This window comes from Syngnathus leptorhynchus, chromosome 5 (assembly GCF_054491065.1).
Source record: "Syngnathus leptorhynchus isolate UIUO chromosome 5, UIUO_Slep, whole genome shotgun sequence".
Taxonomy (NCBI): domain Eukaryota; kingdom Metazoa; phylum Chordata; class Actinopteri; order Syngnathiformes; family Syngnathidae; genus Syngnathus; species Syngnathus leptorhynchus.
The window spans coordinates 16,101,974-16,127,400 of NC_141199.1; the positions used below are offsets into that span (position 1 = coordinate 16,101,974).

General features: G+C 46.2%; 1 protein-coding gene across 5 annotated transcripts; it reads right to left on the reverse strand.

The window, feature by feature from the left end:
* gab1 (GRB2-associated binding protein 1) lies at window positions 1–24,510 on the reverse strand. Of its 5 annotated transcripts, none has more exons than XM_085912018.1 (15): window positions 24,380–24,510; window positions 24,033–24,121; window positions 23,736–23,894; window positions 7,517–7,645; window positions 7,241–7,406; window positions 6,536–6,767; window positions 5,886–6,123; window positions 5,407–5,827; window positions 5,222–5,316; window positions 4,810–5,110; window positions 3,627–3,719; window positions 3,272–3,365; window positions 2,571–2,700; window positions 1,232–1,360; window positions 1–1,146 (listed from the first exon to the last, which is right to left on the reverse strand). In XM_085912018.1, the coding sequence occupies exons 3-15, from the start codon at window positions 23,805–23,807 to the stop codon at window positions 988–990; spliced, it is 2,259 nt and encodes a 752-aa protein (XP_085768144.1). In that variant the 5' UTR covers window positions 23,808–23,894; window positions 24,033–24,121; window positions 24,380–24,510; the 3' UTR covers window positions 1–987. The 5 variants fall into 5 exon arrangements, with proteins under 5 accessions (XP_085768144.1, XP_085768149.1, XP_085768145.1 ...); XM_085912023.1 differs by lacking the exon at window positions 24,380–24,510 and adding an exon at window positions 6,364–6,456 and having other exon boundaries at window positions 24,033–24,367; XM_085912019.1 differs by lacking the exon at window positions 24,033–24,121 and having other exon boundaries at window positions 24,380–24,507.
* Window positions 24,511–25,427: the final 917 nt, after the last annotated feature.

The window sequence follows — 25,427 nt, forward strand, 5'->3', positions numbered from 1 at the left end:
TTGACTTTGAATTTTATTTAGTCCACTTGGAAATTTGTACATTTTTCTTGCAAGATTAAAAAAAGATGTCATCCACTTGGCATCCCATAATCACAAAGATACTGCAGGGGGGAGAACAAAAATCCAATGAAGGCGTTTTTTTTTTTTTGTTTTTTTAGTAGGCACGTTTTTTTTTTTTCTAAAAAAAGTTACATGTTAAATTTCATCAATGGCAAAAAAAAAATATGTACAGCTTAGACGGCACACTTTCGGGATATTTCACAGGTTAGTAAGGCCATTTTGTGTCCCTGACGATAGTAACCAGTCTGAAATAAACCAAAGAGGGATCAGAAATGAGGCGAATGGACCGTGGAAACATTCTACGTACAGAGAATACGACACTCAAATAAATTAGTGATGACTTTTACAGGTCATTAGTACGCGTACCTGATTTCGACGCTCGGAACTTTTTTGATACCTTTCGCATAACTTATCGAAGAAAAAAAAAAAGTGTCGGCGATGTTGTAAAAGCTCACAGTGAATGCGTCCGCTCATCGCCATGATGGACGACAGACGGTGCGTCGTCACCATACCGGCAGGATTCTACCCTGCAGAATCTGCGCACCTTCCGAGTCAAACATGCTAAATATTCTGAACAAATCAAAAGAACACGTCTTCCGATGTATATACATAACACTTTTTGTACACGTCGACGGACTCCGACCGCTTGGCGAAACTCAAACCGAAGCACCGGTTGACAAGTTCCGTCTTTTTTGACGCCGATCATTTTCCCGCCGCTGTTTACGACGAGCATCTTTCAACTAGTGGTGACAAAAAAAACCCTGCTAGTAAAAGTTGACGAACGATCGTGGCCGGTCCGCTCTCTCCCCCGACTTCCGCAAAATCCCGCCGGCAGTGCAAAAACCAGAAGATGGCGGAGTGGTTACGGAAATGCCGCGAAGGGCGAGGAGTTCGGTTGTGATAACCACACGAAAAAAAAAAAAAAGGTCACTTGGCTCCTTTGGTTGCCGTGTCCGTCTCGGTGGATTGGCGGCCGTCGTTCCAGGCCTCGCGGGTGCTTTTGAGGGCTTGCGTACGTTGCTGGTCCACGACCACGTAGTCCACGCGCTCGTCTGACGCCGCCATGCCGGAGCCGTTGCTCTTCATCTAAAATAGGAAAGAGTTCACAAATGTGTGAACAATGGTAGGTCAAAAAAAAAAATGTATATATATATATTTACACACCGCCTACCTTCCGAGGTGGAGTGGACTTGCCGGAGTCCAGGTCCAAATCCAAGTATTCCACCTGCTTGTCTCCTTTGGGCTTCACCATGGGGCTACTCCCACCGTCGACTGTCATCGGTGGGCCCAGCTTTGTGCTCTATAGCCACAATTTAAAAAAAAAGATTGTCTGATTGACAGAAGAAAGGGAAAAAGGCAACTACAGTGATGGAAAACGCACTCTGGTGCTGTCACAATAACAACAACAAATTGTTTTATTTGAGAAATGTGAGCAGACAATTGCTCTAAATTACAAAATGAAACAGATTTGGTTGTTCCATTGTAACAAAAAATAGAAAATGTGTGGAATTTGATTTGTAATATAAGGATCATTTTGATTTTTTTCTTTTAATTCAATCGTTTGGAGTCGAACAATTACAATGACATTTGCGCCATTGTGACAGCACGTGACATAATCGGACCTTGCCCTTGTATTAATTTGAAAACTAACATGTAGGGTGGAGTGATTAGAACTAAGATGGTGACTACTCCGACTAACCGACGGACGTGCAGCTAAAACCGCAGATCACAATTAAAAAAAAAAAAAAAAAAAGATCCAACAAACACCCAAATTGTGGCCGTGGCAAGTTCCAGCCTTGCAACCCTGCTCACCTCCTCTATGGTGTCAAGTTCCTCCACCTCCCTCTTTATGGGGGTGATGGGGACCGTGCAGTAGAAGGACTCCTCTCTACGCAAAAGGAAAGGAAAAAAAAAAAAGCAGGAGGAAAGGGAGGAAAGAGGAGAAGAGCAGGTAAAACAAATGAAGGCAAAGAAATGAAGAACTCGAGGGGTTACTGCGCAGCAAGGAAGGTGGTGAGTGGCTGGAAAAGGCCAATAAAAGGGTTCAAACAGGGATGAAAACAACTTCACGGCCCCTTCAAAAAAAATAAATAAAAATAAAGCAGATTTCTTCCGAGAACTGAAAACCTGAAAAGCAGAGGAACAGAAATAGAGAATGAAAAGTAAAGTAGAAAAACAGCAGGTAGGAGGGGGGGGGGAGGAGTCCGTCTGGAGCGGCTGGTCATTTTGGCTTTGGGAGATGAGCAGGGACTCGAAAAGTGGGAGACGGACGACCTCTGTGCGATAAGGAATGCCTATTACGCAATCATCTTTTAATTTGAATGTATTTAAAAAAATTTACCAAAGTCCAATGAAACGGAAATTCTTATTGGTGGATCAACGTTATGTATATGCTAAATGTCAAATGTGTATTAATTTTGGGGGTGGGGGGGGGGGCACCACTGTATGACAAGATGATGTTTTTCAACTTTTCAACTGAGAGTAACGATGCATGGTTGTGTGTTACATACTGGTTCGTCTGACTGGTTCTTCATATTAGAGAGCATGGCTACATAATTCTCATCACTGTCCTCGGAGTCAGTGCTGGAAGCGGTGCTATGCACCGACGGGGGCCGGGCGGGCATGGGGAACCTAGAGGGACTGGGGGGGAGGGGGAGGGCATTCACAATGTTTACACACAAACACACCACTGAGAAACAAAAACAGGGGCCCCGCAAGAGCCCCGGCGACATTCAACACGGAAATAGAGCTCGCCGCTCGAGTGTTACATAAGCGTGGGGGGGGGGGGGGGGGATCCCCCGGACTACATGAACGCATGGAAGGTTAGTGGCTACTTGAGCGGACTGTGGAAAAGGATGTGTTCACACTAAGCGTCCTTTCCCCTCACTCACAACCAAAATAGACGAGGAAAGTGTCCCAGAAATAAAATAATAATACGTCATTAGTGAATGCTACAACATGAGTCAAATGGGGGCTATCAAGTAAAAACAGTCGTCCCAGTGGAGCCACCTAGTGGAGACAAAATGCCGGTTGTTGTTTTTTTTTAAGGCGTCATCTCTTCAAATTGAAGAAGTTTATTTGTTCAGCAATTAATTGATGATAATTTTTTAAGAGTCTTAACTGGTTGAATTATGTGAACACACCCTTGGTTCTAGTCACCACTAAGAAGAACAAAAGAAAAAAAAAAAAGAAAAGCTTGTTGCACACTTACTCCCGAGCAAAAGAGCGAGTAACAGGCGAACGGACCGGCGTACAGGGCTCCTCCCATTCGGGCAGTGGTTTGATCTCCAGTGGAGCGGGTTTACCTGAAATGACGCACAACCGGGTCATGATGGACAACTTTCTTGTCATAGAAAAAGAAACTAAGGCAACGTTAGTGGCTGGTTCATGGTTTTAAATAAATATATTTTGTGCCTTATGGGTCATGACAGCATGGGACTCACTAATATTTCATCATTATCTTACACAATAGTAGAACCCAAACACCAGGATGACATGCAGAAAGTGTCAAGAGGAAGACAAGAAGTCAAGAGGACTTTTTGGGGTTCGGTGAGGGGGGTACCTACCCTTGCGTCGTCCCCGCGGGAACTCGCCTACAGTTTGGGAGTCGGTTCGCTCTAAACCGACCCCCTTTGATCTTATTACTTTCGGACTCTGACCTGATTGGCGAAAGAAGACGTAATCATTTTATATCACATCATATGCCAACTCCCCCGCCATGCAAAGCCGCTCGGCGCCCAGCTCGCCCCCCCGCCGTCCGATTATGATCGCCATGACAACACATAGCCCCCCCCCCCCCTCCCTCGTGAAAAACATGCACCACACCGCTTCCCACACAAAGACTGACATCACAGCTGTGCATGCATGACGAGCTGTGCAGAAGCACGGAGAGTCCTCGGAGGCGTGTTGCGACAAGAAGAAAATAAAAAAATAAAAACTGACACGCACATGGTGCGAATGCAAGATTGACAACTTGTAATGTTTTGGATAAATAACTTCTATCAAAAGAAAATTCTTCAGACAGGCTAAGATGCCCTTTTTTTTTTTTCCCGCTTGGCACAAAAATCTCAATACATGTAGCGTCACACTCTTTAAGGCTAGCCAAGTCCTGTTTCCTCGCTGTGGTTTCCATATTTGACTTTGGTTTCCATGTCCTCTCTGACCCCCCCCCCCCCCCCCCTTCCCGTTACTCAGCATTTGGCCCAGATGGTAATTCCCCCTCGCTCATCAAAGCGCTCCATTCACGCGCGCAAAACAAAGGGGACGGAAGGTGACCACTCCGACCGAATGCATCCCGCACAACCCCATCAACAGTCTGCGGGGCCTCGGGTTCAAGAGTCCTTTGATAAGGAGCTCAGTGTGTTTTGGTTTTAAGAGGATGTCACGGAGGTCCCAAATAATCCAAAATGGGCAAGTTAGTGCATTTGCTACAGTCAGGCAGGCACACAAATTGGTCAAGGCGACTAACACTGACGGCTCGTCAGCCACACGTACTGCAAAGTCGGCATTCCGCAAAGCGCCCCGGCAAACAACAGACAGTGGTGGTACCTTCAAGTTTCTGCTTAGGGGTCATATAGTGGTGAATTTACCTTTTATTGTTTGTCTAGAAATATTGTTAGCTCTCCAAAGTGACCGATAAATCTCCACTTACCTTCTAAACATTTTTTGGGAATAAAAATTTGATTTATATTTCCTTGGCGGTACCACCACAGCGACAAGACGGGGCCGGTTTATAAGTCACAAGCCTACCTTTGCGATCCGGTTTAAGGTTTCGGTCCACAGGCGGCGGCTGGCAGTCGCTGGGCATGGGCCTCCGCGGCGGCGTCTTGGGACTGGAGCGGAAGCCCATGTGGGCGGGCGGCGGCACTTGCTTGCCCAGCGAGGAGAACTCCATGGTGCTGGGCGTCATGGGCACGTAGTTGGTCTCGTGAACGGGCTCCGAAAAGCTGCCCGAATGATGGTGGGACGGGGAATTGGCGCTCATGGGGACGTAGTTCTGGTCAACCTCCTCGGAGGACTGGCTGCCCACGGGTACCATGCCTTTGTTTTTCTACGAGACAAAGATTTTCAAGCTTCGCTTGTTTATGTAAATTGTAAATATTTTTGGGGGAGCGCTTAACCTGCTTAACACCACGCAAGTCAGAGCAGCTGAACAACTCACTAAGTAGCTGTTGAAACTTTCGTTGAAGTCGAATGAGCAGCTCTTGTCTGACGGGAATGATCTGGGAATGTCGTAGCAGTCCTGGGAACCGAAATCTAAAAAAAATAAATCAATAAATAAATAAAACGACATGAATTTAACAAAATTGAACACACCCTCGCGAATAAGAAAATAACGATGCAAACCTTTGCGTAGGCGCGAACAGTCAACAGTTGCGATCGTGTTGCTGCGTAACGCTTTATTCCCGCCACTTGTTGGCACACAGTAGTTGCCGTCGGTTTCCGAGGCTGAGCGCGGCACGTAATAAGTGTCTGTTGGAGAGCGCTCGGCGGGGGGCGGCGGCGGTCCGGAAGTGGGTTTGGGTGGTCTGGGAGGGGGCAAGACGTCCCCGCCGCCCTCCGACGAAGACAAGGTGCGGGGGACTTGGTAGGTGGAGTTGGCCCCCGGCGTGGGCGGGATGTCGTAGCTGATGGACAGGTTGCGGATCTGCGACTCCACCGATGCCTTCCGCGAAGGCGTGTTGAAGACGTACAGCTCGGACCCGTCGCCGGCGAGGTCCGGGTGGGCCGTGGGGGACGAGGCCGATTTGGGGAGAAGCACGGTGTCCTGGTAGGGACCCACACACATCAAATGGGGCACTTGTATGTCAAGATATCAACCCTACCTGGGAGTAGCTGCGCGGGAGGTGGTAGAGGCCGTTGTCACTCCGGAGGGAGGCGCCCCGCGACGGGGGCGAGTCGTACAGAGACGAAGCGGAGGCGGGGCCTGGGTGTCCGGCGAAGAAGCCGTTCTGCGAGCCGTGCTTGGCCGACGAGGTGGACGACGTGGGCGTCCGGTGCGACGGGAGGTTGTCGTTCAGGTCGGTCTCGGAGGAGGTGGACTTGGAGCACTCAGCGTGGACTCTGAGAGGACGAGATAGGACAGGACGTGGACCCTTGAGTTTGTGGAGTCCTCATAAAAATGTATGAATTTTGAATTCAAGCTCCATTTTTCCACACTGAAATGCTGTTGGTTAATTCCAAAACATGCTTCAAAATGGAAGACAACCACCTTCCGGAGGTTTTTGTGAAGATGTTTTAGTTTTGTCCGGGTCAAACACGCCACACGGCAGGCACTTTCAAGCTGAATGGCCGGCCACTCACAGACTAGCCTGAGGAGGAAGAGTCCTGCTCTCGCACTCCTCCAGGAGCAAATACTCCCGGTCTCCGTCCAGAGACGAGCGAAGCGGCACCGAGCTATGCGGTGGGGGGGCATTTGGGATGAAGAAAGGTGGGCAGGGGCGAGAAGCAGTGCGGGGAAGAACATCACGCTTACCTGTTGGCGTCGGGCTTTTTGCTCTCACAGTTGACCAGCCACAAGTAATCTTGGGGCTCCTCCGTGCTGGATTGAGAGTCCAGATGCCGCACGCTGACCGGCTGGTAGGGAGGCGGCACGGCGGTCAGCGCGGCCGCCGCCGCCGGGCCCATCGCGTTGCCGAGCGCCGTGTGCGGAGGCGTGTCCAAGACCGGGCCGCCGATGGACGACTGCTGGCCAGCTTTGGCAGCCTCTTAAAGAGATGGGTGAAGGCGGCGGCCATTTCAGCATATCTCTCTCAGTTCATTGGTTGTGACCATTTCAAATCATCGATATTTGGGAGCGACGGGGAACAGGAAATTAAGTTCTGGAAACCTTTATTGGTCAAACAGTGCTCTTGATGTGTGTGAGGAAATTAAATATTTCGCTCGTGTCACACGCCTCCCGTCGTTACTTCTATCCCGCCGTCTCGTATCGGTCGGCGAGATTATGCTGCGTGGAGACAACATGTGCGAGAATCTTTGTCGCGAGCAGCTGATTTTCTTAAAGCGGACATTTTTAACCAGCGACATTGTCAAAAAAAGATGACGTCGACAAAATAGAACGATTTAAATCGATGATATCACCGGAATTGTTTTCTTGTGTATAAACCTGTCCCTTGCGTTTGTTCTCATTTCGTTTTTTTTTTTTTTTTTGGGGTGTCCCATTCTGTGCGATCTGTCGTACCGTCATCGGTGGGGTTGAAGCCGCAGATGTCGCAGATGCAGCGAACCCACGTGTTCATCTCCTTCTCCGTGTCAGCCACCAGGTAGAAGACCCGGTCGATGGTCTTGATGTCAAAGATGAAGCTGTGCTCCAAGTCCTTCTTGTTGAACGTCAGCCCGGCATCCACCTAAAGCGGGACACCGGATCGGTTTCGTCCGAGATTTACAAACGAGCGGCGCGGTGAAAAAAATTGGGGATAAAAAAAAAAAAAAAAATGCATTTGGAGAGAGAACGTACCTGCTCGCACAAGTTCAGGTCAATGACGCGTATGGGCTTCTTGGCGTGGTCATTCTTGTAGTACTCCAGCACATCTGGGTCGCCTGTCAAACGGCCACTGCGAAGCATAAACCACCGCTTCTTCCATGCCTGCAAAAAAATAAATAAAAAATAGGTGAGCAGGTTCGAAAAACCAATAATCTGGCCCCAACATGTAAAAATTTAAAAAAATTAAGAGGGGAAGTCAAAATTAAGATAGTGTAGTTGCAAAAGTGTGCACTCCCTCATGTAACCAGGTTTGAAATACTTCATCCAATAATGCGGCTGACGACTTGTACAAATCACATAAAAAACATTTTTGGAGAGGGGGAGTCAAAATGAAGATCGTACACTTGCAGAAGTGTGCACACCCTCATAGAATTTGGATGTGGCTGAAAAGAGATATCCTGTTTTTGCGGGGTTCTGTGAATAAGACACGGGCTGTTAATGGCGGGTTTTAAATTCTGCCGTTTTGCAGAATCTCAGCGTCAAAGAAGCTGTTCATCTGTAAGATGCAATTCTGCCAGTAAATAATGGTGGCAAGGGCAGGTTGTTTTGTTACAATTCAATGACAAAACAAACAAAAAAAACACAAACATGCCAAAGTCAGCCGAAGCGTTACGGAAGAAAACATCGAGATCCACCAGATAACGGAGCATACTTAGCCGTGTGTGAGGAATTTTAATAACAAGCTTTGTTGATTGTCGCGTTTGGGAACGACAAGTGCTGGGCCTTGAGGACAATGCGCGCTCTCGCTCTTCTTGGGTCTCTCTTTGTGAGCAGGCCAAGACTCGGCCACAAGCTTCCCGAACACCCTCACAACTTTACTGGCGGCCAAAGCCAAAGACTGAGGAAGCACCAAAACTTTGAATGCATCAAATTCCCCCCCCTTTCATATCACAGTTATTAGTATTGCTTAATGTGGTCACTAACAACATTTCCCGTTTGCTTTAGGATAGTATAAACAAACAAAACCTCACACAGGAACATTTGTGTTATTGTTATCTTGCGGGGAGAAAGAAGAGCGTCTCTCGCTTTGCCCTCCGGCATATGACGCGGCCATTTTAGGTCAAGTTACCCGCTTGGGGATGCAAAGGGGACATTGAGCTAAGGTTACAGCGAGGCGGCCCGGGCAATGGAGATGTCAGATCAAAACAACAAGCTTAATGCTGGGGAGTAAGAAATTCCAGTAAAAGTGACACGACAGGTTTTAGGGCTGCTATGCAAATTGTTGATAAACCCGAAATCCACACTTAAGAAAAAAAAAAGAGCCCACAGGAGGAAGTCCTCCAGTTATACAGTACACACTGGATGTTTCCAAAACATCAAGTCCTTCAGTTAGCCATAGTGCTACTCAACTCTTTATCGCTTGTCAATCAAATGATGAAGAGTATAAATCAAAAATTCTAATTGCCAAGGCTGAGTCTGCTTCAAGATGACAGACAGATCTGGATGCGAGCAAGCTGGTGATGAGCTCAAAACGCTCGTCCATCTGTGGGCTTTTACACCGTTTTTTTTTTCTTTTTTTCCCCATGCGGACTCAAACCCCTTTTAACTACAAATTAGATGTCCATCATAATGCCTGCTCGCTGTCTTGCAAGTGTTGTGAAACTGAAGTCATCAGATGGGTTTTCCCACCACTGGCGGTAAATAGCGTGACACGGTCGAACACACAACAAAGCACAATGTGGGACTGCAAAATGACAATGAAGGGCCATCTGTTTATTTCCAGAAGACGACAAGTCCTGTTGTCGCACAGAAACAGACCTTGCGTCATTTTAGTCGACGACTTTTTATTGCTTTGCTTTTCAAACTTTTCTTTGTAACTGTTTTGATTAAAGATTGTATTTTATACCAGGTTATACTTAATTATGCAATGTGCATTGAGTTAGCTTGTTTATGCCCTTCCCTCGCCTATAGGGGGCGAAAGCGCGGGACCAAGCTATACTTGATGTTACCAGTTTTGACTGACCACTAAATACAAACAATGACACCGTGCTGCTACGACAAGTGCCCCGACATACCTCAAGTGGGGAATCCTTAACCAGTGTGAAACCAGCATCAATCCTGCCTTTTTGTTCCGTGTATTCCGTAATTGGCGCTGAAGCTCAAGATCAATCCTCCTAAACGCAGTGGCAACTTCAGTTCTCGGGAGCTGGCCTTGTCTCAGAGTTGGGAATGGGACAGCATGGAACCAAGTTGGATGGGGACTGGCATACGCCCCCCCCCCCCCCCCCCCCCCAACCAACCCACCCACCACAACCAACCCACCCACCACCCCCTTTCCTGGCATCGCAGCTGTCCTTAAACTTTTCTTCTCCCTTTTCCACAGTCTCCTCTCTTGATAGGATGAGAAACAGGAAGACAACATCCACTGGTCCCACCCAGTTCCTACAGCCCGAGGGGGGGGGGGTGCAAACAGAGGAGGTATTGAAGGTCTGAGGTTAGGAAGGGTCAGGGGGAGATGCCAACTGAGTTGAGTCACATTATTAATGATGGAGGGGGGGGGTCATGATTCAACGAGGCATTTTGTGGTGGTGTGGTTCACAAGCGAACATCCTGACAATTTGACGCTAGTGAAAGTCCATCAAACTAAAGATGTGGACATCTCATCATCACACCTGAGCACTTGTGCCAATATCTTCCATTTAACGGTATTGATAAAAGGCTTGGATGTGCACTAAATGCTAATGACATCGCTCATGACGACCTCTTAAATTTGAAGCTCATCTGTCAGAGCGATAATGGTAAGAACGCTGGGTTTTTAAACGGTAAGGAATGTAGCCTGGGGAAAAAAAAAAAAAAATACAAATAAGCATTTGCTAAGCTTTGCGATAAATGATGCACGGTTAGCAACTTAGCACTAAGCAAAAAACTGAGTAACCAGACCATCTGGATTGTGGGCAAATGACCTGCATTGACTCATCCTCATTTTTGTTAGGATGAAAAAAAATATATGAGGCGAATGAGTAAAAAGGCGTCAAAAATCATCAGAGTTGGTCTTGTTAAAATCAGCCGGCAAAACCACCAGGCCAGATTTTGGCATTTTATTTCTAGCTTTGATCTGTATCTCATGCATGCAGGAAATTAAAGAGAGCATCCCCACAGTTTGTCAGTAATGGTTTCCATGCTGTGTTTGGTGGAGGAAAATGTGGACGAGTTGTTCCCGTGAGAATATATTTCTTTTTTTTTGTGCAATGCTAAATAAATGCTCTTGATTGAATACTTGATCACATATATTGGTGCAGCAACACAAGCAGACAGACAATATGTCATGACTTATCTCTGTGTTATACTTCCTACTTCTAGCCAAGTCTTGCATTCCAGAAAGAGCCACGCAAAGATCCAATCATGATGACAGTAGGTTCACCAAATACCAAAATAGGCTGGACGTGCTTTGACCGGCGTCATGGAGCAGAATGTTACGCTGTATTTGCGTTAAATGGCAGCCGCGGAGCATTTCCATGACACAGCAATCCAGTTTGACTGCAGTAAACAAGTACGCACGGTGCCTGACTATCAGGTCACTAGGTCTGCGCGGGAACAAAGAGCGCTCTGCAAAGGAGAGGAGGGGGGGTAGAGCGTCACATTTGGCGCTCGCGGCCTCTCGGCGACAAAAGCTCGTCTGTACTCGGTGCCGCCACTTGTATAAATCTGTCTTTGTTTGCGCGACATGACTGGGATTCTTGCGCGCATTGGCTATTTTTACATCTAGCTAGCGCCGCAAGGGGCAGTTAACTGGTGGGCAAAAGTGCAACGGCCATTGGGCCCCGCGTCATAACGCCCCGCCCCCACCCCGTCCTCCGTTTGCTGGAGGCCAGATGGGATTTTCACAAAGGATGTGTGCCGGAGTCGTTAATATTTCAACTTTTCAATCACTCAAATGACATGAACGTTTTGATCTGCTCAAATAAATTATATTCGTGGAAATGCAGGTCCAACCTCGACGGACCACTGCTGCGGATAGCGCAAAAATAATTGACAGGCCACCTACAAATATTTAACACTGCCTCAATTAATAGTTCAAACTGTAAAAATATCACTCGGAATATATTGTGTCTTGGTTTGGGTGTGTGTTCAACAAACAAAGTAGTGGTGCAGTATTTGTTTACACCTTCAAATCTTATCAAGCAGAGCAGAGCGGCGAGAAGGAGAACTCAGTTGATGACCCAACTTCCTGTTGGATGTCATCAGCACATCCCCCACAACCTAATAAATGTACGCCAGAAGGACATTTGATTAGATAATGAGCTTTCGTCAAATCTTCGTAACGTGTCGAATATCCCTTAATCCCTCGACTATCGGAGAGAAAACCAGTGAATCTTTGTTGAAGTGAGCAAAAAATAAAAATTAATCGCACGTCCTCGCGTCCCATCTTCCCACACGCATTGGTCAGCGAAGCACAGGGGCGAGAATCTCGCTTGTTCCACAAGACACAAAGTGAGAAGACATCTATTTTTACAAAATATAAAAAGAATAAGCAATGGAAGAATACTGGAAGAATTCTTTTTTTTGACTTTGCCTGTACATTTAATAAAAGGGACAACATGGTTTAAAAATGTGAAAGATAGTCGAATTTGATGAAAAACGACATGTTTTTTTTTGCACTCGCTGGCAGAGCAATTTAAGGCAGCAGCGAAGGCAAGTTGGCCCCGACCCAAAAACAGCACTGGCGCTATGCGGCCTGGCATATTTCTGCCGAGGTCACATTCGTGCATTCCTGCTTTTTTGCCAGAAATAAATTGGCATCTACCCGGCGTGTAACGCAAAGACGTCGCACGTGTGTGTTTGTTTACGTGCCATAAAAAAAAGGCCCGGGTTATGTGAACGCCGGCTCGGATTACGACGGTGAGACGACAACCGGGGTAGGGTTTCTCTGCATCAACAATGTATGGATCGGTAAGCCGCCGCGATCAAAACAAATGTTATCTTGCACATGAGCCCTCAAGTCAGCCGCAAAACTCCCGCCCTGCCTTTCATGTGCAGCTGTGAAATTCTCACTCGACCCACCTGACCAGAAAATAAGTGCAAACTGTTTCAAGACAAGCCAAACAAATGACCAAAGAGGTTTTTTTTTTTTTGGTATGACTGTAATTCCTGTAATTATGACTTGACTATTGAGTGAGCATAGACTAAGTTGCATCACGAAATTGAAAAGTGGTCTAGTCGCAGCAATACTGAATCAGAATTTGACAAAATCAGTATTCAAGACTACGGAGCTCAAATCAATCCAATGTCCATAAAAAGCAAATTGCCCGTATTAAAAATGCTCAAAATATTCTCAAGTTTTTTTTTATAATGATTGTTCCTAATATACAAGTGGAGCTCCAAATATTGGAACATGGTGGAAAATGTCATTTCAGTATTTCCCGTTAAAAAGTGTCAATCTCGCATCCTGGTGAATCTTTCAATGTGAATCTTGCTTACCACAATTGTCAAGAAGAAAAAAATCCAGCTCCCAAAGTAACAAAGCATGCAAGTTGGTTTGAATTGTCAATCGGGGCCGCTCCACAAAGATCTCAAGGGGGGGCGGGGCGAGGTACCTCACTATCATGTCATCATCATTCAGTAGATTGATCGCAGGAGACAGAAAGTGACGAGAAGACTGAGAGAGAACGGAAACGGAGAAGTGTGACAGTTTGGTTCGGTGCGCGGTCCTCCGGTGACTTGCCCGAAAATCCTCCAGGCGTTCAAGAAAACTTCGACGTGAGGGTAAAGTATTAACTCCGGTTTAAACATTAACGCGGGCCGACGTCGTCGCATCGAAAGCGGCCCTTAAGCGCTAACGGTGTTCGCCCCCCCCCCCCCCACGCACACACACACATCATACACACACACTCCCAACAGCCCTGCAGCAATTCCAGAAACATGCACATAGGTTGTGAAAGAGCCAAAGAGGAAAGGAAAAACACACACAAGACAAAATAACATCCCTTTGTGGAAGTTTCCACGTTGTTAGCATTTTTTTTTTTATCTTCCTGCTCATCTGTTTCTCACTCCAACACACTCCAGACTTGAAAAAAAGTTTCCTGTTTTGCCTCCTTTTGTCACCGTGGTTGTGTTAGCGAGGGACAGTCGGGTGCTATCTTTGGAACGCTTAGCTAAAATGCTATGGCTAACAAGTGACCCTCAAAGCTGATAATACACATAAATACATTCGGGAATGTATACGTTTTGCATTTCAGCAAAAAAGTTCTGTGCAAAAGGAACTTGCACTGAATCGGGGTCTAAAAATCAACCCTGCAGTTTTTCGGTTTTGGAGCTAAAGTTCTGTACCGCCACCTGCATCGAATTTGCCATTCTGGAATAAACGCCATCAAAATGGACTCAGCAAAGGTCTGACTTTGGAGTTCGGTCGCTCTGAACAGCGTGAATGAAGTCCACGCGTCAAGTCACCTGGTATCAGAGCCGGTTGGTTGTAAATGACTCATGGTGTGGTTGCGGGATGCCGTTTCCTTTGAGGCAATCTCCTGCTTTGCTGGCTTCTGTGTAAAATGCTACGTTGGATAAACGCTGAGGGCAATTTTGAAGAGGTTAAAGTTTCTGGGAAGGTATTGGTTTATATAATCATTTTGAATACCACACTAAAAGGCGCATCAATATTTGGACCGTAGTTGCCAACCGGTTTTATTGAGGCCAGACAAGTTTTGCCTCCGGTGTCAGGAAGTTCAACGGCACTCACGTGTCCGGGATCTTAGGTCCCCCGCATGAGACCGGCCACGCGCTACCGAGATAAACAAGGCGTAAAAGTCGATGGCCGGGTTGCATGACTGGGAAACGGATGATTGAATTAGATCAATTTGAGATAGAACCCGGAACGGTGCTAATTTTAAAACGGGTCAAAACATTTCTTCTGTCTGTCAATTGATTCAAGCACTCCGAGCTGGGGTTAAAGAATAACCTCACAACTTGGCAGATGAACTAGTCCAAACGAGTCGCTACACAAGACAATACACAAAATCACTTACTGGTTATCTCACAAAAACGTTGCCTGGATTTGCAGCATAATCCGAGTGAAGAAGGGCAGCGCAAACCCAGCGAGCCGCCGACCAGCCCCCTTTTCTTTTTTTTCTTCTTTTTTTTTTTGTCGAGTGTGCCCGCGCTTCCTGCCGAGCGCACTGACGTCCCTCCCCTCCTCTTCTTACTCCTGTCCAGTCTGCAACACCCTGCTCCAATAACCCCTGACCCACAGGAAGTAGACACAATGGACTGAAAATAACACACACCGCCTCCCCTGGCAACAAGCGCCCACCCTAACCCGTGCAACGCGTGCAACACAAAACCTACGCCGGCCGGCCCTCTGCGCACCCCCACCAGATAGGTGACCAAAAATATCAAGGCGCTACTCCACTACACGACACCCACGTGCCAAATACTGCACCCACCTACTTTCCATCGGAGTTGGTGGAGAAGATTCAAATGGTTTACAATGACAAGCACGCAAGGTGCTGCAGACACGAACGGAATGGAGGATGGAGTTGACCTGGAAATTTTCCAGGACCTTTCACATTGCCTGTAGAAGACCTCATTTAGAGGTCCTTGTTTAATCCATGCTGATCTTCTGTCGGAGGTTTAATTCCGATCGTTACAAGTATCTCCCGGTTTCTCTCTCAATTTGAGATCCAAAGAACAACATTCCGGATACCAGCGGCCAACACGAGTCCCTAGTGAGGTGTTCCTGGCACATCCAACTGGAAGGAGAAACCGTGTCTCCCGTCTGGCCAAGGAACAGCTTGGGATTCTCCTGGAAGTGTTGGATGGAGTATCTTAGGGAGATGGAAGTCTGAATTTCCCTACCAAGGCGACCCAACTTCAGAAAAGTGGAATAGAATGGATGGACTTGGATGGATGGATGGATGGATGGATGGATGGATGGATGGATGGATGGATGGATGGATGGATGGATGGATGGACTGATTTGTGGCTGCAAGGACAGCCATCCATTTTCTATTCTGTGCATTGTTGCCTTTATTGACCTGGTCAGTCCATCCTCTGTGTGGCAGCCTTAACTGATCTCAGATCCAAAAGTCTAATCCAATCAGTCCAATGAAAAGGAATACAAATCACATTTAGCAGTCAGTGAGAGGTTTCCCCGGAGCTGATCTAATTAGCTACTCTTTCTCTCTCTCTAGGATGCCCGTCCACTCCCACAAATGGAGCTGGAGATAGAGCGCTGCCTGGTTCCTCTGAGCCTGACGTCTGTTCACCTATAAGGACGAGACGTCACTGGGTGAACTTTCAGGAGGCGAGGCCCGGGAGCGTGCCCGGGCTTGTTTCTCTGCTAAACTTTCCACGACACACCTGCAGACAAGTCCCCTGAAACTGGGCAACACCTTCTCCGTCGCCGACGCTTTCTGTTGTGACGTCTCTGACAATACCGCTTCACTTTCAGTTGAAAGGGAACGTGCGGGGAGAATGCGAGGAATTCCTTGTATGCTAATAGTAGTAGGCAACAATGTCACGAGGCAAAACGACAAAGACGTAGCTTTCCTAGCTGACGTGTCGGAGTTGGGCCGACGCGGCGGCTTCAAAGATGGAGGTGGAAGTGTTCTGGAAGATGTTCTTGAACGAGACAATTATTGGTCTCACAATGTGTCCCCGAACATGAAATAAATAAAAGCTACTTGAGCTGGCTCATGGCAGCCGAGGGCTTACAATCAGGCCAACCGATCGATAGCTTTTACTCTGCATGGCAGAAAACGACATGAAGGGTCAAAACGTGCAGATTCACGTGTGTCCACGCTTTTCCTACTCGACACACACAGACACGCATTCTTTTGCAGAAATCCTCATCACATGGCTAAACATTTACAACTTGCTACAGAAACATTGTGTTCATTGACATGAAGTGCCAAAGTCATATTACTTTCACTCCATTGTTTAAGCAATGGGAATCACTGCTGAAAGTCATTCCCAGACTGGATGAGCTTTATTAGCATCACTCGCACAGTGAGCCCTATTCAATTGGTAGGAGGTTGTGCGTGCCTATGTGGTAGTCCCGTCGAACCACGGGACATGTTGATCATTCCCGCCCTATCTCTCGTTTGTTGTTGCGTCTTCCTGTCAGAATCCCCCCACTCCCACCATACCAGATAAGTGGCAACCTTGAAACTTTGTTTTTGGCAGTATGCACGGTCTTGTCTACTCCCTGCCTGGCTAAGTCAAATCGCCAGTCGAGTCACATGCGTATGTCAAAGCTGTGCGGTTGGGATTCCACACATTCCTTTGGCCCGGCACGATCCTGCTTTGGCTGTAACCACTGACGAAATCAAGTCTTGGGCCAAAAATGGAGTCTTGGGTCAAACGCGTATGCACGGCTATAGTAAATTGTTCGAAACAAATTCAGAAGCCAAAGTCCCGCTCGCCATTGGATTTTTAGTCAATACTAACAACGTCAAATCTAATTTCTCCCATGGGATGAATAAAGCATGTAACCACGTACTGCTATCTACCTCCACATCCTTCCATCCATCTCCAAACTGACAAGTCCAAGGTCTAGATCCAGCCTGCTGTATGTATACAAACCGCTCAGTCCAAAATACATGGCTGTTGTTGACAAAATGTCAGTAGCTCATATCCAGCGGTGAAAACAAGCCAACACGGTGAGCGTCAGCCATCTTGTACCGGCTTAAAGGTTGTCCCACATCATTTGAGAAGGAAAGGTCAAGGGGGCGTGAGCTGAACCAACAGGTGGAGATGGCGTAAAATGAGAACAAGCCAGGACCAGCGATTTAGCAAACACAAAGGATCGATTGATAAGCACAAGTCTACTTTCGACAATCAAACCGATCAAGAATTGTAAACTCATCTTCATGTTCACTAGCACAAGCTAATGAAATCAAACAACAATGCTAGGTATCTACCTCACCTGTTTCCAGCACAGCTACATCTTAAACCTGCAATGTTCACGTAGCTTTAGTGTAGCATGAGGTCAGTGGATCAATAAGAATCTTGTCCATCGACAAAAGCGTTTAAAACGACGTGTTCACGACACAAGTAACACAGCTGACCAACCTTCAGTTCAGTGCTTAGATGATGGACCTGATCAACTTGCTGTTTATCCAACTGCGCCAAAAGACCGTGAAGGTTTCTAAAGAGACACCAGTCATCCAAAACCAAGTTCCAGGGAAGATTTCGAGCCAACAAAGTCTTCTGGACGAAGCAAAGCGGGTCGACCAGCGCCTCAGCTTCTAATCAGGTTGCAAATGAATACTGCGTGGGAGGCGGAGTCTTGACTGCGTTGCTGAGTCTTTTCCCAGCGGTTGTGTGTGTGTGTGTGTGTGTGTGTGTGTGTGTGTGTGTGTGTGTGTGTGTGTGTGTGTGTGTGTGTTTATATGTGTGTGTACAGTACACATGCGTGCGGGTTGAACCGCGTCCACGGGCTGGAGGCCAGGCCAAAGATATCGTGGAGCACCATAGTAATACTAATGCAATAAGAGGGACGGTAGTCATAACAGGACCACTAGTTGAAGTCAGAGCTGTATTTCCAACCTGAAGGGGGATCCCTAAAACTAAAACGGGATTATCTACTCGCGTCACGGTTACATGTGACAGATTTTACCTGCCAAGTTCCGCAAAGGCCGATGATGATTAAATAGTTTTAGTTTACGATGCTGCATTTTGGAAGTTCTGTTCTTTTCTACCCGAAGATATCTGAAAGTTATGATAAATTGTAATAAGGGATGGGTATGCGCACAATTTTTATTTGCATTTCATAGAGGCCTAATTCAATTTTTTTTTTTTAAATATTCAGCCATATCAGAGCCATGTCAGTCGAGAGTCGAAAATTGCGCCACTTGAACGACATGACCGAATTTGCTATAACAACAACAAACGAAGACGCAATTAGCCCACACGACCATTCCTGGGCGTCTGACTTACGGCAAAGTGGGAAATTACACAAGTCGGTGGCGATATTTCACGTGGGATCTCCGCGCCGACCATCCTTCAATCTTCGACGTTGCTCTGGCTCGACAAACACGCACACATGTTGGCCGGCACACAACGGGTGTAAGTGGGTTGCGCGAGCGAGCCTGACGGCAGTGGGCTATATTAGGGGCTGCAGACACAGCGGCGAGGGTCAGATCTCACGGTGCCACATAGCTCGAGGGCCAGCTGTATTTGTGCGCAAGTGTTTGTGTAACGACAGCTGAACGCTTTTAAATGCGAGTGGTTACTATACCGGGAGGCACGGCGGGGGAGTGCGGTGCACGTCTGCCTCACGCTTCTGAGGTTTGAATCTGGGCTCCTGCTGCTTTCCCGTGTGGAGCTTTTCTATGCTATCTTCATGGATTGGGTTTTCTAATATCGAAAATTTAGCCTTAATAGGACGGGCTCAAAACTAGCATTGGGATTCCACAAAAGAAGTTGCCTGGATTGCTTCTTCTTTTGCATTTATTGTACCTGTGCGTCTGCTTTTTTTTTTTTTCTCTCTCCGAGTCTTCTGTGTGACAAAGTGAAAACACCTGCCTAGTGAAACTCTCATATTTCTCTGTGGAGGAGGCTGACCGAGCAAGCATTGTGAGGCAGTCTCCTCCTCTGCTAAAAGTTGGCAACCACTACAAAGATTAGACAAAAGAGTTTCAGGCCACACAGAAAAAGGACAACAAAAATCTGAGAAGAATGATGTTGTTGAGTTATGGTCGGCAGTTTGGGATGAATTTGGCAAAGTGACACTGTAAAAATTTTTACTGTGTTACAAATCTTTTCATTTGATGATCCGGCCAGAGAGTTTGGGATCTTTGTAGATGAGTTGATCCAGTCATTCTGTTGATGAAATCAGTTATGGACCTCATCCATAATGACATTTTACGACCCCTTAAATTTAGTGGAGGTCTGGTGACTGAGTACAAGACTCAATCCACTGATAAAATGATCACTGATTGTCCTGCATTCAGGAAACACTCATCCCTTGTGTTTGCTATTCTGCCTGACTCTTCTGCTAATTGTCCTCGATCTGGGGAAATTCATTTTCGCACGCCCACCCAAAATGGACAAAGCAGCACAACGAGTCTAAGACCCCTCCTCCTATCCCCTTGACCCGCCATCTGGTAGCCATCAGCGTCTCACACAGGAAGGGGCGGCCAAGCCTCGCCGGGGCGCCAGGGAGCGGCTCCGCTATCCCTTGCGCTGCAGAAACAACAATCACGCGTTGCATCGTATGGCAGGGCAGGCAGATCCTTACAAGTCATTTTGGTCCAAGGATAGTCCCGACAGAGTATCAGAGCCATATCAGAGACATTCAAGGGTATTCCAAAGTTTGACAATTGATGCTCTGATTTCTGCCATCCCATCACAGCAAATGTTGACAAGGCTTAATAAATACCATAAAACTGACGGGAATCTGACAGTTGCCAACTTTCGGCGACAGTGTCAAAATTCCGTAAGGGTATTCTGGGATGATTGTGATTCCATTAGTTCATCAATTTTCTGCCGCTAGTAATAGAGGTATGTAAGGGTGTTGCATAACCCCTGGCACTTCTTCATGTTACAGTAGATTGTCTTTTTTTGGGTCAATTGTCGACAAGCTTTTACTGGAGAGTTTTCTGTATTTGGAGGTCTAGCCAGAGCCATAAAATAGTTGTTAAGAGTATTATTCTGTGAAAGCGGGCACAGGGATCTGAAGTTTAACGGCAGAGACAATTGTCCCTGTTTGACAAGTACTTTCGCTGAGGTCAACCAGATACATTTCTGCCATCTGAAGTATAATCAGAGCAATGAGAGAAGGTATACAAGGATATTAATCCATGACGCCAAGGCTAGGGTGTTCAATTTATCAGCTACCACTCACTTCCCATCAAGACAGACCTTGTTAGGGTATTATTCCATGATGCCATGACAGGGATTTAAACAAGACTCAATTCTCCGGCCATGTAATCATAAATCAAACCATACGCTTGTGCCGATGTCATCTAAGAATCTCATTGTTTCGGTCAAAGTGTTACGACAAATCCTGCTTTTTGCGGTTTGGTATAAAAAAAAAACTATGATGCAGCAATTGTGCATGATCTGCGAGTAAAAGAGGCTACAGTCTTGACCGAGCAGGATGGGAGCACAGAACAGGCTCACATTCCTTGCCGCCGCCGCCTGCCAAGAGGCGCTGGGAACGGGGTATGAGAAAAGAAAAAAAAAGGAAAAAAAAGCAGGAGAAGAGAACAGAGAGCTGCTCTCTGCGGAGGCCGGCTCATGGTGTTGCTTTAGAAGGTCGTGTTGTATTTTTTCTCATCCCTTTCTCTCCATCCTCCCCGTTAGGATATTCATAGCTATTGTGGCGCGGCACATGTATCGAGCTGAAGGAGTTTCCCCTGCTTTTACAAGCAATTGGGGAATGCACGTGATGATATATTTGACTTGACTTCACTGAGACTATTTTATTTCCCCAAACCGGCCAATCAGGCAGGATATTTATTTATTCATTTTTTTTTCTAAAATGTTCTGGCCAACTTGCTGAAAAAAAAACCTTTCTTTAGCCTATCATATTTTGCTTTGAAAAATGCTGTAATTGTAAGCTGTACAGATACTCATCAGGCTTGGCAGCCTTGATAATCGACCAGCATCTCATGATCATATTTCTCTTAAGCCGTGATTTTCTTGCACCACTGTTCTTCACAAACAGAACTTGCGAGGATGGCAAGAGGTCAAAGTCAACTTGGCAAATGTCTGTCTTTGGAGGTAGTATCAGTGGCGCGTAACTGGTTTCTCCAGACCTTGCCGGGGTGTGATATTGAACACCTGACACACCACACAACCCGACACTCGGTTGTCGCGTCGTTATTGAAAGCCCCACTGTCCAGAAGTATTTTATATCATGACACCACACAATTTCCGTTTTAGGAGATTATATCAGTTCTGTAACCAAGGACCTTAAGGATATTATTTCTGTTAACATCAACTTTATGCTCTGCAGTCTGTTTTTTTTTTTTCTCTCGATATTGACGTCTACTGTCTCCGAGCCGTGGTCATTCTGTGATGCCGGGACAGGGTTTAACAGTTGTCACTTCTACCGCCCTGTCATGGCAACTGTCTCATGTATTTTGAGAAGTCATTTCTACAGAAGCAATTGTTGCTGCCCAACGAGTAGCACCTAATTCAACACTAACCCCTCCTGCCTTACTGTGGCAATTGTCGACAAGTCTTTATATGTCACACCAGTTGGCGCTGACGCCAATTTCTCTTGTCGGGAGGGGAGTGACAGAGTGATATCAGGACGGGGATTAACACTCGAGTCACTTTTTGTAACCTGCCATGGCAATTGTCTCGAGCAGGGGGTAGAAAGTCGTGCCAGATTTTGAGGTAGCAACAGTAAATGAATTGGGAAAGCACCTCTAAGGTTGATCACAAATCTAAGTATCCAGTTGCGGTTTGTTGTGTCACAGCATGAAATTGTGACATAAGTATCCCGCCTTTGCTAGGCTCTCTATAAAAAGAAAGGCTCGTTCTCCAATCTCCAACGCAAATATGGCTCAATTATACAATTACACCATGTTGTGTCTCGGTGTGGAAAGTCTTACAGCTTTTATCCCACTTTCAACGAGTTCTGTGTAGAAAGCACTGGCAAATAAAACCCTGATCCACTATTACGTGTTCTGCTTGTCATAATGTTGAAAACGCAGAGCCATGTAACTGATACCCCGATGTACATCACCACGGGCGCTAGTCCCAAAAGTGAGTGGCTAAGGATAACAATTGTAGCGGCACCGCTATGAATAATTCATAGATATTTGTTTGTAATGGACATTCAATTATTAATGACCGGCACAATCCATTTCACAGACGTCAAATGGATGTGTTGCGGTGGCGACGCGGCCTGCCTGCCAGCTTGTCATCTTTGGCTACGCTAAGAGAGAGGCTAACGTCGTTTAGCTGCATCCTGCTTTGCCAGCTTGTTTGTCTCATGAAGCACTTCGAAAGGGCGATCGGGGGGGGGGGGGGGGGGGGGGCAACAAAAAGTGCTTGTTTGTTCTATGTTCCACTTGCTAAGCTGATTTAATGAATCCCCTTCTTAATCTAGAGCTTTTTTGCTTACCTTGCAGCGCCACTTGCTACGTCACCATTTTGCGGTGGACAACTGTTACCCAAAACAACAAACTGTAACATATGTTAGGCATAGGTCTCGGTAAAGAGATTAGTTAGATTGTTCTCTATTCTAACCATACCATCAAGTAATTTATGGTGTGTTATTATGACATACTGTGAGGTAAAACACAGCTGTGGCACGAGGTTGTCAACGGACTGTGATGGTCGAAAAAAAAATGGAACGAAAAGCGAGTGAGGTTGCAGGATGTTACTAAAATTATATTGCAGAGAAAGAAAAAGGGAACAAAGTTAAAGCATCTAATGCTGCCAAAGTGCCAGATCAGACGTCAAAAACGTGTTTCAGCGGCGACGCAGCCTGCCTGCCAGCTTGTCGTCTTTGCTTGGCTCAAAGGGAGGCTAACGTTTACTAACACCAGTCATAAATTATTATTTACTAATTTATTCTTTCAGACAAAACCGGCCTGCACCTTTCATACAGGTGCTGTACTCTTGCCGCCTTCAAAATTTGACCTAAGGCTAATTTGATTTCATAAAAACTTTTCTTTTTTTCAAAACCATTATGTGCTGCTATCAGACACGCTTTGACTTTGCTCACTGATTGTCGGAGCTCAAAGGTGGAAGTATTTTAGGAATCCAGAGGCTTTTTATTATTCTTCCAGCCTTTGAGTGAGACAGTACAAACCAGTGTCGGCCATAAGTGGTGCAATACGAGGAAATGCCGGGAACTTACAAGTATACAGCAACTAAACAGCGTGAACAGAATGCACCGCGCACAACCGTGCATCTGAGATGCATGCTGCAATCACGACGTAGTTTCTTTTGACTCTTCCAATGCAGTCAAGAACCAGCAGGCAAGCAAACCACTTCCTTCCACTAAACCGTATTCTCGTTGTATCCCATTCAGTGAACACATGTAAACAACAGGTCAATGAACTTGTTTGAGGGGTGACAAAGGTAAACACCAGCAGGTAAACAACAACGTGCTACTTTCAAGTACCTGTAATCCAAAAACATTTTGCAATGCAAACACTGATAAATCAAACACGAGGAAATCAAGCCATGACACGTCGTTTAAACGCGCCACGTAAATTGTAACAAGAGTTTAACCGTAAAAAACAAAAACAAATGAGGTTGTATTTCTATATTTTTTGGACGGTGCACTTACGTAACGTCGCAACTTTTTTTCCGGCGGAGACTTTCGAAGCCACCCTGAACACACCACTTTCCCCCCGCTCATGGCTGCTGCTCGCTGGCTTACTCCCCGTCTGGGAGTTCGGCAAGAGAATGTAGCTCTCCGGATCCCTTTGGGAGTGTCCTCTTGTGCCTGGGAACAAAAAAACAACAATTCGAGCACTCAAGTTGTTTTAAAAGAAAAATTAAACGTGTATGGGGCGCATTTGATGTGAAAAGTGTCATTTTGTGTTGTTGTTGACGTGTGTCCTCGAAATGGGGCATAGTTTACCAGTTAGTCCTTCGAAAGTCGCCTGTCGGGAGTCGAAATAAACGCTGAACCAGCCTCCTCGATGACGCTTTTTTCCAAACAAACACGTCCTCCAAAAAAAAACCCCAAAAACAATAATGAATCGCGATAAGTTCTGTTTAATAGTTAAAGCTCGAAAAAGTGCTGTGATTCCCGGTTGGCGGGACGCGACGCGAAGGTCCCGTCGCGCCGCGCCGGTTCATAGTTTTCGGGGTGGTGGTACTGGAGTGGAGGAGGAGGAGAAAGGGGGGGGGGGGGCGCCGTAACCAAGAGCTATAACAACAAAAAGCCCCCGAATGAAGTGCCTACGCCGGCCGAGCTTTTCCTACCAGTTTACTCCTGCCGTGGTTTCTTAATTGTGATTGACAGGGTGGCTCCGTCTTTTCCCTGATGTCGCCCTCCTCCTTCTCTGAAACATGGCAGCGTCAAGCTTCCGCTGACACCCGTTACCAGAAGTAGGGCGAACGAGTTGTTTGCAAGTTTAAAAGTCTATTTATCGTGGTTATTTAAAGTTGTCATTTCTGACAAGTGAATTTTGATTTTTTTTATGCCACGTATTCTACGTATATTTGTATCGTCAATAAACGACGGATTTTCTGCGTGAAAGTTCGACACGTAATTTCACCTGTTCATCGGCTGACGGATTCTTATTGTGAATGTCAAAACCGGAAGTTAAAGACCTTAACGCTAGCGAACTTTGCATTGATTCAAGTGGTGATTAGCGCTGTTGTACCTAAACCTACTTTCTGCCTACCTTCCTTCCCTCCTTCCTGTGAACTCTTTTCCATCTCCTCCCCATACCCGTTTTTTTTTTCCTGGCATGACCCCTTCACCTTCTCCTGACAAGGAATTCCTTAACTTTCCTCAGACCTGCTTTTTAATTTGTGCATTCCTACACATCCTTCATTTTTGCCTACCTGCTTTTTTTTACATCAGTACCTTACCAATACTGGCTCAGAATAAACTTTCTTCCTTCTCCTCTTCATCCCATTACACCTGCTTTTTACAAATACATCCTTTGCATCTTCACTTATCAGACACTAAGAATATTTCCGATTGTTCACAGCACAAAATTGCAAGGTTAACATGAACTACAGAGGGATATGTTGCATCTCCCCGCTTTCAAGCATCTGAGGAATCTTATTGGAATGCCATTGTGATGCTAAACGCCTCCCCCCAAGAATGTGTCCTATTAGCCACCATGATTAATGACTTCTTCAGCAACAACGACAGCCGGAGGGGTATCGATGAAGAAATGAGGTCCAACTAATTACCAGTGACGCAAAAAACAGCAAGCCCAGTTGTTACAATAACTGTCTGCGTCTGAACCTGGCTGCCCACTAAAATATACCTAAAGCGACATATTGTGTACGTCTA

Coding starts and splice junctions, on each gene's coding strand:
- gab1 (XM_085912023.1), bottom strand. CDS start 23,807: ATGAGCGGGGGGAAAGTGGTGTGTTCAGGGTGGCTTCGAAAGTCTCCG. Junction 7,646..23,735: donor AAAAAAAGTTGCGACGTTAC/GTAAGTGCACCG, acceptor ATTTTTTTGCAG/GCATGGAAGAAGCGGTGGTT. Junction 1,361..2,570: donor AGAACCAGTCAGACGAACCA/GTATGTAACACA, acceptor TTGTGGCTATAG/AGCACAAAGCTGGGCCCACC.